This window comes from Balaenoptera ricei, chromosome 3 (assembly GCF_028023285.1).
Source record: "Balaenoptera ricei isolate mBalRic1 chromosome 3, mBalRic1.hap2, whole genome shotgun sequence".
NCBI lineage: Eukaryota > Metazoa > Chordata > Mammalia > Artiodactyla > Balaenopteridae > Balaenoptera > Balaenoptera ricei.
In genome coordinates this window covers 42,702,657-42,717,772 of record NC_082641.1, presented here as the reverse complement: position 1 = coordinate 42,717,772, position 15,116 = coordinate 42,702,657, and the positions used below count along the sequence as shown (strand labels likewise).

General features: G+C 41.9%; 2 protein-coding genes across 2 annotated transcripts in view; one reads left to right on the top strand and one right to left on the bottom strand.

Moving 5' to 3' along the window:
• LOC132362231 (chondroitin sulfate proteoglycan 4-like) overlaps positions 1 to 3,259 on the top strand; it is a 54,005-nt gene extending 50,746 nt beyond the window's left edge. Inside the window, exon 6 of the mRNA XM_059916374.1 lies at positions 3,183 to 3,259. The gene's annotated coding sequence lies outside the window, so the exon portion shown is untranslated. The remainder of the gene's footprint in view (positions 1 to 3,182) is intronic.
• Positions 3,260 to 3,407: 148 nt separating this feature from the next.
• The window catches only part of SNX18 (sorting nexin 18), a 282,915-nt gene continuing 271,206 nt past the window's right edge, over positions 3,408 to 15,116 (bottom strand). The window contains exon 2 of the mRNA XM_059916377.1: positions 3,408 to 3,432. Within this exon, the coding sequence (XP_059772360.1) occupies positions 3,428 to 3,432 (5 nt within the window). The 3' untranslated portion in view covers positions 3,408 to 3,427. The remainder of the gene's footprint in view (positions 3,433 to 15,116) is intronic.

Genomic DNA, 15,116 nt, shown 5'->3' with positions numbered 1-15,116 from the left:
GAGAGAAAAGTACTCTTGGCCTGGAACATCTCTAGTGGCCTCTACCCCAAAAGGCTAAATAAGATAATGAAATGATTCTTTTAAAGAGTCCCTCCCACCTACCCCCCCACACACACCTGCCAAAGGTGATCCTCGAGGTGAAGGAATAAATGAAAAGTTACGTGTCCTTTATAAGAAGGAAATAATTAAGAAGGCACGGTGGGGAAAAGTTCCAAAGCAAAACTGAAGATGAGAAGTTGGAGGCTGGGGAGCCCAGAAACTGCACACAAAAGAGGTATAATCCACTTGACAGTATGGGAGCCACCTTGGCAGGCAGCAGAGAGTGGGCCTCAGTTATGACTTTCTGTAATGTTAACTAAGCATACAGAATAATTCCTCTTGGCCTCCCCAGGGTGACCTCACATCCTGGGTCCCCAGCTCCAGAAGCTAGAAGGTGGCAGTGACCGCAAAACTTTCAGCAGCAAGGACTAAGAGAAATGTGGGAGGGAGTTAAAGCATCTTTGTGTGTGTGTGACAACCAAGGTTGTACCAAGGCAGTCCTAAACCTGGGGCAGAACTGTGTTCCTGAGGCTGATATGTCCAGGTACTCCTCCTGCCTACCCCTCAGGAGCCCCAGGACCTAGTGCCTATCTCAGGAGCTCCGGTATTTTATTTTATTTTATTTTATTTTATTTTATTTTATTTTGTCTTTTGTTTTTCAGCTTTATAGAGGTATAACTGACAAATAAAATTGTAAGATATCTGAACTATACAACCTGATGATTTGATTTATGTATACATTGTGAAAAGATTCCCCCCCACATCCAGTTAATGAATACATTCATCACTTCACATATTTACTTTTTTCTTTTCAGTTCTACTCTCTTCGCAAATTTCAATTATACAATACAATGTTAACTATAATCACCATGTTATACATCAGATCCTCAGACCTTATTTATCTTATAACTGAAAGTTTATACCCTTTTAGCAAACTCTCATCATTTCCTTCACCCCCAGCCCCATGGCAACCACTTTCCAATCTCTGTTTTTATGAGTTTGACTTTTTTTTTTTAAAGATTCCACATATAAGTAATACCATGCAGTGTTTGTCTTTCTCTGTCTGGCTTGTTTCACTTAGCCTGGTGCCCTCTAGCTTCATCCATGTTGTTGCAAATGACAAGATTTCCTTCTTTTTTAAGGCTGAATAATATTCCATTGTGTGTGTGTGTGTGTGTGTGTATATCACATTTTACAACATTTTCTTGATCCATTCATCCACTGATTGACATTTAGGTTGTTTCCATACCTTGACTATTTTGAGTGATGCTGCAATAAACATGGGAGTACAGATTTCTCTTTGAGATAATCATTTTGTTTCCTTTGAATATATACCCAGAAGTGGGATTTCTGGATCATATGTTAGTTCTACTTTTAATTTCTTGAGGAACCTCCATACTATTTTCTATATGGCTGCACCAATTTACATTCCCACCAACAGTGCGCAAGGGTTCCCTTTTCTCCACATCCTTCACTAGCATTTATTCTGTCATGTCTTTTTGATAGTGGACATCATAACAGGTGTGAGGTGATATCTCATTGTGGTTTTGACTTGCATTTCCCTGATGATTAGCATTGATGAGCACCTTTTCATGTGCCTGTTGCCTATTTGTAAGTCTTCTTTGGAAAAAATATCTATTTAAGTCATTTGCCCATTTTAAAATTGGGTTATTTGGGGTTTTTTGCTACTAAGTTGTATGAGATCCTTGTACATTTTGGATATTAACCCTTTATTAGATATGTGGTTTGCAAATATTTTCTCCCATTCCATAGGTTGCCTTTTCATTTTGTTGATGGTTTCCTTTGCTGAGTAGATGTAGTCCCACTTGTTATTTTTGGTTTTGTTGTCAGGTATTTTAAAGGGAACCTCTAAATTAAAGGCTCAGAACAACCTTTGCATGTTTGAAAATCTTACTGAAAGCTGGCTTCCTTGTGTATTAGCTGTAGTCAAGGTCCTGCCTTTAAGCACCTAATGTGGTTTAAATACTGCAGTCGGTGGCCCTCACTCTCCAAGGCTGTAATGGTTGAGTCAGGAAAGCAAAATGGATGTCATTTAGGAGGCTTAGTTATTATTAGGTGATTGGCTCAACTTCATAGACAATTTATAAAGTGCCAACTCCAAGAGCTAGTGCAAGGCCCCTGTGCAAGACCTAACGCTAAAGCCCTTTAGCAAGGGCTAAAACAGAAAAGAGAAGGTGAGATTCTGGGCCAGGATGACTGTAAATCTCTCTCAGATCTGCCATCTTATCAGGTTGGGGATATTCCCTAAACCCATGCAAAGTAAAGCGATAGAAACTCTAGCCCTATATTCCACAAACTGTGGTCCATGGACCTCTAGTCTGTGAACTGATAAGAATGGGAAGTGAAAGGAGGTGTTTAGAAAATTTTATAGCAATTTGACATTGTTGCGACATTTTATTGTATTTTATAAAATTATTGGTCCACAATGGATTTGGTGGGAAACACTGATCCTTCACTACATAGTATTTGAGAAGCACTGCGCTAACCTGAATGCCCCCAAGTCTCTCTGGCCCTTAGTTATCAATGCGGTCACATTAGCACACTGACCACCCACTGGTTCTTCTTCCCTTAACATCCACACAGGCCCTTCCCTCCCCACGTTGTCCATGCAACCTGCACATCTGGGGGCTCCTCTGGAGACCGCTACCATTTGTTTCAGAGCCAACCTCTCCCCCAGGCATCAACAGATGGACACTCCATTGAGCACCTGCAGCCACTGTCAGGCCAGGACGCGTCTGTCCTCCCAGGGAGGGTGCTATCTCCTGTCCTCTCTGTGCACACAGCCGGCGCCCCCTTTCTGTGCTCAGAGCCAAGCTGGGTGTCACTCGCCTGGCGTTGCCTTCTTTCTCTCGAGATCAGTTAGACATGCAGGACTGCGGGGGCTGAGGGGCTCTTTTCGTGGGATTTTCCTCCTTCATCTCTGGCCCCCGTAGCAAAGCACATCCACAAACAGCAGCCGCATGGATCTGTTGGCCCCTCACAGCCCAATTTCAAGTTCGAGCTAGCCAGCTCCCCGTACATAACTACGTGTTTTCCAGTTTTCAGGGGTCTGTAAAGATCATTTCATTAACCATAGCCTTCATAGGCTTTATACTTACGTGCATGTTTCAATCTTCACTTAGGTTCCATGAAGCCCCTTTCAGCTCGTGACCTGAGAGCTGCGACCAATGACGTGGACAGTGCAGGAAACAGAACTATGACCTTTACAGTTGTAAGTTCCCCTAGACTCGGGAGGTTGGTGCGAGTCGATTCTGACAACAGCACAGAGGATGTTTCCGTGTTTACGCAGCATCTGGTGAGTCCCGACATCTGTCCGTGCAGCTGGGCAGGGCTGGGCGTCTCTGCAGGGCGGACCCCTCGCTTGTCCTCATCCTGTGAAGCCAAGCAGACGTGCCCATTTGCCCAGGCAGTTACTCATTCCCGCTGTGCCGGTTTTAAAACCGGACACTTTGTAGTGAGCACAGGATGGAACACGATTGTCAGAAAGCACCAAGCAAATTCAAACGCTGTGTCTAATAAGTAAGAAGGGATCCTTTTATCACTAAAGATGAATTTAAAAGGAAACCCAAAGCAGAGTTGCAGGAGTAAATCCTACAGGCTATGTCTGTCCATTTATGCTTAATATGTAAAATTATATACATAATTTCATGTATTGTTGTGTTTATATAAATATGTACGTATGTAAGGTGAGGGTGTGTATTTAAGCTGCACCCAGAGCCATCTGTTTCCAGCTTCACTGGTGCTTTACCACTACCACCATCCACATGCCCTCTTTTAAATGCGTAAGCCTTCAAGTCTTTTGATTTTTTTTTTTTTTTTTTTTTTACTTTTGCATCCTAGGAATCTGACTGACTGGTTGTGTTTGCTTCTATGTGATTTCATTTTCTAAATGTCTATGTTTCCAAACCGTCTTCTTGCATATAACTTTTCTTGCTTGCCATTCAGCTTTCTTTTTCCATTCTTAAACTGTGTGTACAGGGATCTGATAGCTGATCTGTCTATAGCTTTACATGACTAAGGAATAAAAATCCAAAGTCAAGTTTAGAGGAAATAGCCAGAGTGAACCACATGTCTGCCCTTTAACCGTTGAGCCATTTTTCTCCAGGGTGATGTGGCAGAATTGAATTTAGCTTTTGCTTTGCTATCGCCTTTGTCTGGGGTGCATTTAAGGGAACAGATCGTGACGTTAGCAGAAGTTCTGAAAGTGACACTGAAAAGAGGAAGTATAAATTCTCTAGTTCACAGATGAACTCTGGAGGAAGAAGAAAGGGATTAGGGTGAAAACTACATTGTGTGTGGGAGCTTAATGTGCCCAAAGGCATCAAAACCTGCCCAGGTACAGCTTACATTTTGAATACTAGCAAGAATGATGTCAGTCATATTAAAATGCCTTGCGTCTAGCCCTAGTTCTTTTTTTTTTTTTTAATAAATTTATTTATTTTATTTATTTTATTTTTGGCTGTGTTGGGCCTTCCCTGCTGAACGCGGGCTCCCGCTAACCGCGGCAAGCGGGGGCCAATCTTCGTTGCATTGCACAGGCTTCTCGTTGCGGTGGCCTCTCCCGCCGCAGAACACAGGCTCTAGACGCATGGGCTTCAGTAGTTGTGGCTCGCAGGCTCTAGAGTGCAGGCTCAGTAGTTGTGGCGCACGGGCCCAATTGCTCCGCGGCACGTGGGATCCTCCCGGACCAGGGCTCGAACCCGTGTCCCCCGCACTGGCAGGCAGACTCTCAACCACTGCGCCACCAGGGAAGCCCTAGCCCTAGTTCTTTAAAAAAAAATTATTTTTTGATGATGATCATTTCGAGCATTAGTTTCCACTACTTTTCATTGCAAATATATAATATTTTAGATTAATATGGTCTAAATAGGCTTTAGTGGATATGGTAGCCGAGATCCACTAGGTTATGCTGCAGTACCAAACAACTCCCCAGTCTCAATGGCTTACAATAGCAAAAGCTTATTTCTCACATATGTTGTACATGGCCTGTGGGTTAGCTGTGGGTTTGCTCTACATCTGTCCCTTATTCCAGGGTCCACGTTGAAGGAGCAACCCCTCTCTTGGGCATTGCTGTATTTGCAGCAGGGGGAAAAGAAGTGATGGTGGAAGCATGCGACAACTCCACACGTTTATGCTCGGAAGTGCCATGTATCACTGTGCTCACGTCTCATTGCCTAAAGAATGTCACGTGAGCAAGCCTGGTGTCAGTGGTGTAGGGAAGGATAACCATCTCATAGGGAGGAGACACTGAAGCAATAGAACAGTCCACCACGGTGGGCTAGCCTGGTAATCACAAAATAGCTTATGATACATTGAGAGTACATTTTCCTGTAAAAACAAACCGCCCTCACAGACAACACATTTGTCAGCAGGAATTAAAGCCCCAAGCTAGTTACAAGGTCATAGGGCAGGCAAAGTCTTGATTGATTGGAATCCAATTATTTTAAGGTTTTATTTTTCCTCTCATTATTCCTCCTACTTTACGAACCAAGAGGCGAGTGTCAAGAAGACGTATCGTCAGTGGCAGGTGATAGTCTGTGGGTGATGTGTTGCCGTGGGGCTCAGGGCCGTAAAGGGCCGCAGAGGGGTGTCTGGGATGAAGGGGATTAGAACCCACTGTCGGTCCTCGTGGAGGCAGGGGCAGGCTCCGGTGTGGAGGCACAGCCTGGGCAATGTCACAAGTCAGGCGTGGTGAGAGAGGAGTGTGATCTCCTTCTCGAGTGGGCCAGGAAAGCAGCCCTTCTCACCACACACAGCCCTCTCCTCTCCAAAGCATGCCGTGCCAGTGGCCTGGCCCAGTGCTTTGACCCAGGGAACAGAGGAGAGCCCCTTTTGTGGTATACGAGGCATCAGACTGTATATCAGGCCGTTTATGCAAGTGCACTCCTGGATGTGACAATTCCTGTCTCCCCAAAGCAGCGTCTAAGATATATGTAGAGTCTGTAGGAATTCAGCACAGCAGCCCACGCTCTCTGCCTTTGGTGTGTGAGTGTGGAGAGAGAATATAATTTAGGAATTGGGCAGCCTGTTGCTGCTCCTTGATCCACTGCTGACCATTGATGACTGAGGACAGTGCCTTGACCTCTAAGGTCGGAAGATCTGGATTAACTCTGTGAGTTATGGCAAATGACATTCTTTTAATCCTCAGTTTCCTCATCTGTAAAAGGGGGAAAATAATAGTAATGACAACTGAAATCATTTTGAACATTCCACATGTCCCAGGCGCCATTCTAAGCTTTGTTCTGTACTACTCATTATGTCACTTTACAGGCTTGGATCCTAAAGCACAGGGAAGTTTAGCAACTCACCCGCCGCTACACAGCTGAGAAGTGACAGAGTCAGGATTTGAACTCAGGGTCTCGACTACTTTCCTCTTGGCCATAATGAATTAACACAGAAAGTGAATACAAAATGTTTAGCACACAGCCCCACATGTAGCAGATGCTAAATAAATAGTAGCTAAGGCTGTTGTGATTATCTTTTTGCCCTTGAAAATGTGAGAGGTTCCTTCCCTCTCATAGTAGCCAAAGGACTAGTTTCACAGGGCAGGCAATTTTCTGGGACACTGGAATTGGCTGCTGTGTTTACCCTAATGTGCTGCAGTGATTTAATGAATGGAAATGAGGTCATTAGAAGAAAATGACATTTACGTCACCCTGTAACTTGCTTACTGTTTCCCTTTGTTGGAGAGTCCCTGGTGGTCTGGAATACATTTCCTTGAGTGATGACGAGAGGAGGTGGCTGAGGAAAACGTCAGGTGGCCTCATGCCTGGATTCAGCAGTACTTCATCCTGGGCCCGAGCACAGGCTGGAGACACAATGAGGCCTGGGGCTGGGGCAGCTCCAAATATCCCACCCCAGAGGGTCAGGGCAAGGAAGACCCAGTGGCAGGACTCCTCACCAGAGCAGCTGAGAGCTGCTGTACAAAGTTGAGGTGCTTTTGCAGGATATGTATGGCTAAATTTCTAAACTTCTATGAATAAATTTCATTGAAATACCCTGTCTTCCCTTCCACTTCAGTAGTCATGAAGAACATCAGTAATGTGGGGAGAGGAGAAAGTGCAGAGGAAACTCTGCAAGGATATAAACGCAAATGCTAACTCTGGCTCTTTCAGTGTGTGTGGTTTTTTGAGTACCAAAATATCACGCGCTTATTGTAAAAATAAAATTAGAAAACAGTAAAGCAGAAAATTCATATTGAAAAAGACTAGGGCATCATCAATAAATTCAGTACAATTGGTGTTCACCTGAAGGCGTTCCAATTCCATTTAGCTTGTGTGTTCAGAAGGCACATTTTAATTTGTGACTTGGGAAGAAGAAGAAACTTATTATCTCCCTGACTTTCCTCTTTTCAGGTCCTGTCTCCTTCTTCACATGCAAATGGAATGTGAATTTTTTCCTAAAATCTGCAATTTTATGGCCCGTGTCAAACAGGACCTTGGTCAAACTCTCAGCCATTTTATGATGGCTCAGTTTCATCCCCAGCAGCTCCAGAACATTTTGGGAAGTAAAAGAAAGGGTGGGACAGGTTTTGGAGGCAGTGAAGATGATGAAGATATTTTTTCTGAAATTACTTAACAAGGATATTTATTGAACACATATTATGTGCTTTGACTAGTCCTCTTCAGTCTAGTTGGTGAGAAGAGATATTAACAGAGGAAACAATTTTCATTGTAAAAGGAGCTCAGAGCTGTTCAGCCATGCTCATGTAATCAAATGGCTTCAATTGCTTTTTAGCTTTCTAGATCAGTTTTTCTAATTTCAAGAGTCAGTTCCAGCCCATAACGTGCTAAGTGTCCAAGGGAGAGAGTGCTTTAAGCACCTGATGGTTGAGTCCTCTTTCATACCTTTACCTTAAAGGACTAAATTCTTTCCAGCTCTCTACCACCCTCAGCTGGGGGAGGCAAGAACACCATATCATTTGCACATAAAACCTATACCCTTTTTTGCTTTTGATGGATAAACAAAAATGACCATTTTTTTGTTTTTGTTTTTTTCCATTATAGCTGTTTTCATATTTAATCATAATTATTTTTCTGATTGAAGTATAGTTGATTTACAGCGTTGCACCAATCTCTGCTGTACAGCAAAGTGACTCAGTTATACACATATATACATTCTTTTTTTATATTCTTTTCCATTATGATTTATCACAGAATATTCAGTATAGTTCCCTGTGCTATACATTAGGATCTTGTTGTTTATCTGTTCTAAATGTAATAGTTTGCATCTACCAACCCCAAACTCCAGTCCATCCTTCTCCCTCCCCCACTTCCCCTTGGCAACCACAAGTCTTTTCTCTATGCCTATGCATCTGTTTCTGTCAAAAATGACCATCTTAATCAGTGGCTCTGGGTGGTTATAGCTTGTGAAAGAAATCTAGATGTTCTCCATTATGCTTAATATCATCCTTTAGCAAAGTAATTGTGGGGAAAACATTTATTATGTTATAGCTCAAAATACTTTCTTATCCTGGAATAAATTCATGCTTTTCAAACCATACCATATCAACCTACCAAGATAAACATGTAACATCTTGTTTTTCACCATAATATTACATCTGCCTAAAAGGGAAAAAGCTAAACCACAAAAATTTGTGCTGAAAATCTTATATCCTGAAGAATTAAACATACAAATACACAGAGAAGGTGAGTCATCAAATTTTAAAATGAAATGAAAGCTTTTTACAAATTTAGGGAAATTATTGTTCATTTCAAAGAATGTATGAGCAAAGCACGTACATTGAACTCTCTAAAGCACTAATCTCTTCCTTGTAGAGCAAAAGGCTGAGTGATTTTCATTCCAGCACTTGTTTAGATAATTTAGAATCATTAAAAAGCAAAGTGTTCTGGTTTTGAGGTTTATGACGCCTGGCCTTTTTGCTTTTCCATAAAGCCAGTAATTGCATTTTAGCCATTGTGCTGTTGTGGGTAGATCATCCATCTTTGTCTCTGCCTGCTGCTGCCGCACAGATATAGGTTTCCAGGATCACATTTAGAAAATAATATAATCGATTCTGGGTTATGAATTTTGTCTAATTACCCCCTCTTCTAGACTCTGAAGACAACACGTACATTTTAAGAAATTGCGAACACATTTCCCATAGGACAGAATCTAATTTATTACAACTTAATGGAGAGTGCAATGGGATCATTAAACTTTGGCCCTTTAATTTTCTGAACAGAGAAGGATAAGTTTCTTTGTGTTAGTGATCACTCCGCTTTCTTGGGGTCTCTTCAGTGACAAGCTCAATGGCAACTAGACTTAGTAGTCATTTTGAACATTTTCCACTAGGTTTTTGTTTTGGCAGTTTTGGTTTGGCCCTTACGGTTCACTGAATTATGTGCTAGCATATTTTTCCATGTGTAGGAATTATTGTATTGAATTGTCACTTAGTCACCTATTCATTGTTCAAACAAAATTGGCTGATGTGTCCTAGTCCAATGGCTTTGAATAACCAACAATGTTTCTTTCTCTTAAACTGTTGGCTCTTTCTTTGAAAAAGCAGATAGAACTAAATCCCATTTCAGTGAGTGTGGTTTATCCTTGCTCCTTGTAGTAATTTCCTAAGGCTGCTGTAATAAATACCACAAACTTGGTGGCTTAAAACAGCAGAAATTTACTATCTCATAGTTCTGGAGGCCAGAAGTTGGAACTCCATTTCACTGGGCTGAAATCAAGGTGTCAGCAGGACCATGCTCCTTCTGGAGGCTCTAGGGGAGAACTCCTTCTTCCCTCTTCCAGCTTTTGGTAGCTGCCAGCATTTCCTGGCATGTGGCCCCATCATGCCAATGTCTGCCTCCATGGTCACGTCACTTTCTCCTTTTCTGTCTGTATCATGTATCTCTCTGCCTCCCTCTTGTAAGGATGTATGTGATTGCAGTCAGGGCCCACCTGGATAATCCACGATACTCTTCCAATCTTAGGAACCTTAACTTAATCACATCTGCAAAGTCTTTGGCATGTAAGGTAACATTCACAGGTTCAAGGGATTCAGACCTAATATCTTTGGTGGACATTTTTAGCCTACTACATTCATATATAACAAAAGCAAGGTGTCCCATACTCTTTTATAACGAATCACCTCTTACATGATCTCACTTGGTAGTTTTTAAAGAGCTCCATGCTTGTAATGGTATAAGGCCTATGAGAATTTGTATCTACTTTCATATACATGTGGATTTGGACCTCTCTGCCAGGTAGGGCTGTAGATGGATATATTGCTAGGCTCCTTGAAAAGCTTTTTGTTCTAATATTTTTAGGCACAGACTGACCCAGTATGGAGGGGCATGGGTAATTATTTGGACCTGGCTTTCAATTGCCCATTTCTAGCTGGAGATTTCCAGATATCACCATTTAGGAACCTAAGTTTCCTAAAATGCCTCTTCTGTCCATTTCCACTAAGGGGAATGATTCCTGGGACTTACCCCAGTACCATTTTGTTTAGCCTGATACCTGGGCACCCTCTAATCTGTGGCATGCTGGACTGCCCCGGACTTCTAACCTCTTCTGGGAACCTTGAACTCTCCAGGCCTGGCTGCTCTCTGCAAACATGGTGGCACCAGTCCTGGTGGAAACAAGAAAGGGCACATAGAAAGGAGTCATTTCTCTGAGCTCATCCTTCAGGAGCACAGGAGCTTGTTGTTTTCCAAATCTTAGCCTTTAGGACTTTTCGGTTAACCTACACGGAACCTCAGAGACTTTATCTTTTTGAACTGTTTGGCTTTCTGTAGTCTCCTTTCCCCATGATTATCTGCCCAAGATAGAGATTTTTTGGCCAGCTGTCTTTCCCTTGCTCCTTCTGGCCAATTATTGTCCTGCTAGAGACTTGGCCTTTTGGCAAAGCCATCACGTTGTGGAGAATCAAGCGAGTGGACTGCGTGTCCCTCCTTCTCCCTCCCTTTTCACCCAGTTGACACTAAGATAATTTGGTTACTCTCTTCTCCAGTGGGAATTTCAAAGCTGTGATTGACTTTTAGGCCCCGCTCTGGGAAAGATCAGTGTAAAGGACTCATGTTCTGGTTTTCTTATCAGGATTATGGGGGGCTATATTTAGAAAGACCCCTGGAATGAAGATATAATCCAGAGCTTTCTAGCCCTGCCTATTGGCCAAGCTTGACAATTTTATTCTCCAACACTCAGTTCTGACCACATGTACTTTTAGACAAGAATTGTCCTCAGCCTGGAGCCAGGTGGAAATTCCTTTCCCCTCATTCCTACCCTCTTTCCCTCAATGTCCTATGAGAAAGTCTACCTGATCTACAATGGCAGTTGCGAAGAACTGGAATACAACCTTCCCTTAACTTGCCATTTGTAATAGATACAATATGTGGAGCTATTTCTCTGAATCCTTAAAAGCTCTGGCCAATAGTGACTGTGTCCTAGACAGGCCAGACTACAATGGCATTTGTCTGCCCTAGTCATACCTACCAACTGACTTTCCCCATTACTAGACTTCTTGGGGTTGGAGAGCATGTCTTGTGAATTTCTGGTTGACCACAGTCTCACTGAGCTTTCCACACATAGGTACAGTGCAGTGGGAAAAGTACGAACTCTGGAGTTGCACAGGACTAGATTAAAAACTGGGTTCTTGCACCTATTGGCTAGAGTGAATTATTTAAATTTTCTGAGCCTCAGGTTTTTTAAAAATATGTCAGTGGGCACAACAATCTCCCCTAAAACAAAATTAAATAAAACGAGTTACATAATGTGCCTAGCAGAGTGCCTGGCATATTATTTAGGGCACAACTAAAGTTAGGTATTAGTGTGTTTTTGTTAAATAAATGGGTAAGAAATGTCTTGGATTGCCTTATTTCTACTGCTTCATGATGTAAATGTATACTTTATAACTAAATTTTGTAAAGTACTTTTCAAGTAGTTTATTTATTCATTAAACAAATATTTATTGAAATGCCAAATGTAGAATGGTGAACTAATACTCATTTACAAAGCAACTGGAAGTAAGCTTCTGAACTATGTGCCGGGATTCCAGCCTACAAATTCCTTTGTTTTATGGGAAAATATTTATTTTATTAGACATATTTTAGAACTTTCTGATTGCTTAATATTCTCATGCCATGATTCACTATAAAAATGAGTATAGCTTTCCAAATGTAAGGAATTGGTTAGTGAGGACTTACATCCTTTCTTGAAAGACCTAGAAATGCCCAAGGCCTGCCATTTTGAACATTGATATGGCAACAGACCAATTAGGTCAAATGCATATCTACAAGTGAGATATTATTCTATATTTTAGTGCATAAATGGAGGCTCAGTGAGATTAAATGACTTGCATAAAAGCCACAGAGCTGGCAGTTGGTAGCATTTGTATTTGACTTTAGGTCTGATCAATCCAAGGTTCAAATTCTACTCCACTCCTATACTTCGATTTTTATATTAATGAATGTCCTTTTCCTTCTTGGAGGAAGAACGGTAGTAATTCAAGCAGTTGGAGCCAAAATGGCCCCAGTAATGTGCTCTAAAGAAAGAGCTCTTATCTACAAGCCTGAAGATCTGGCTTCTGGTCCCATCTCTGCTCCCAGCTAACCCTGCCATTGGGGGGAGGGAGAGGAACTGAAACCAAGAAGGACCCTTGGGGCCCCTGGGCACGGAAGCCTTTTTTGTCCCCTGTTTCTTGTAAGCAAAACTCCAGCCTCCATGACCTTCCCTGAGTTCCAAAGGGCAGATTCGAACAATTGCTAATCAAGGGAGGAGCAGCCAAGAAACCACCTGAGGCCAGATTAAAGGGACCAGAGAAGCTCATCAAGATTAGGAGACAGAGACCACCTGAGACGAGATTAAAGCATCACAGGTCCTGCACACACCCAAATCCTGTCAGCAACCCCACCCTTGAACTATTGCTATAAAACTCTTCATCAAATCCTCCCAGGTTGGGACACATAGTTTTTGAGGACAGGAGCCCGCTGGGTCCCCCTTTGCCTGGCAAAGCAATAAAGCTATTCTTTTCTGCTTCACCCAAAACTCTGTCTCTGAGATTCATTTCGGCACCAGTGCAGAGAGGCTGAGCTTTCAGCGTCAGAATTACCTGGAATCCCAACTTCTCTGAGCATCTCAGTAGCCTCTCAGCTGTAAACTTTGACCCATCACACAGAAGTCAATAGGGTCCCTGGCCATCTGAGAGCCAAATATGTCTCTTTAGCCTCAGACAAAAATGTTTTTCTTTGTGGTTCTATAGGAATCAAGGGGCGATCCAAGGGATGTTATCATATTATCCCTTCTAGTAAAAGCACTACTCTGAGAAGGTCTAGGACTTGGAACCACATATCCACCCATTCATAGGTCAGGTAGGAATACAGCCTCATTAAAGTCCTAGAGAAATGGACCAAGTTGGAGGTGGTGAAGGGTGGACCATGTTGGGATAGGCAATAACCACTTCTTGATTTCATAGTGCCCAAGGCATTTGTGGGTTCCTTCTCCCATTTTGCATGTACTGAGTCATCAGAGAAAAGGGACTATTGGTCCGTTCTTGAAGTTGTAAAGTAAAACACCATGGGATTTACTTTTTTAAATTATTATTTTAACATTTTATTTTGAAATAATTTCAGACTCAGAACAGTCGCAAAAGAATACAAAAAATTCTCTTATACTATTCATCCATATTCACCAAATTTTAGCATTTACTGCCTTTTATCTACCTTAGCTTTATCATTCTCCCTACACACACACAACTTGAAATTTTGAGAGCCAGTTGCAAACATGATGCCCCCTTACTACTGTATTTAGTAATATATTTATATTTATTTGCCTCTATATTTAGTACATTTATATTTAGCTCTGTATAGTTCCTAAAAACAAGGGGCCATTCTGTTATATAACCACAGTATAATTTTCAGCAGCATGAAATTAACACTGATACAATGCTATTTTATAATCTATAGACCTTAGTCAAATTTCACAAGTTGTTTCAGTGAATGTCCTCTATAGCAAAGGAAAAACCCATAGCATAAAACGTAGCATTTAGTTCTCAGGAGCCTTTAGTCTCTTTAATCTGGATCCATTCCGCAGTCATGTTGACTTTTGTGACCTTGCCATTTACTGAACAGAACAGGCCAGTTATTTGTAGGAAGTCTCTCAGTTTGGTTTTATCTGATGTTTCCTCATAATTCAGGTTCTGCATTTGGGGCGGGAAAGCCATGAGAGAGGCTGGGTTCTTGCCAGAGCTTCCTGTCAGGAGGCACTGGTGCTCACTTTGCCCTGTCACTGACGATGTTTTCTTTCATCAGTTGGTCAAGTGCTGTCCTTTAGGTTTCTCCACTGTGAAGGTAGTATTTTCCCCTTTGAATTCTATAAGTATCTGTGAGGAGATACTTTAGAACTATCTAAATATCCTGTTTCTCATCACAATTTAGCTCACTAGTTTTAGCAGCCATTTTAGGATTCTTGCCTGAGGCATTTATTACTAGTTGGTTGCCAAATAGTGATCTTTCTAATTTTCTGTTTTTCCTTCTACATTGGAATTCTGCACCATTGAATTGCTAATGAAATTCCAGAAAGACTCTGTAAAAGAGAAAATATCTGAGCTAATCTAAATCCACAGTAAATAAAAACACCCCTCTCCCCTCTCCTTAATCCCAGAGCCCAGGTATTCTGCTAAGTGGCTTATCTGTCTATATTTAACACAGTGGAAATACACAGAGCTGTTGGAAGTTGTTCCTAAGGCTGCTTTCTATTTAAGGTAACAAATAATTCCTAATCTTCTCTGAGAACCTTCTCTCCTCAGGTTGACCCTATACTTTTTTCTCATAAAGTCTTGGTCTTATTATTTTCCCTTTCCTGGCCCTCTCCCAGTACACACACACACACACACACACACACACACACACACACACACACCATAAAACCTGACTCTTAAAGCTGGTGAAGTTAAAGCTGTTTTCTAAACATTAGAGACTCTACTCACGTCAAACCTCTTTCAGGGCATGACTGGCAAGTTGACATTCCAAAGGCGCCCTTACTCCCTTTGACTTCTAGCTCAGCGCTTTCAGTTACCTGCTATCTGGTCTCAAAGCTCAGACACTCAAGGTGAATCTAATTCA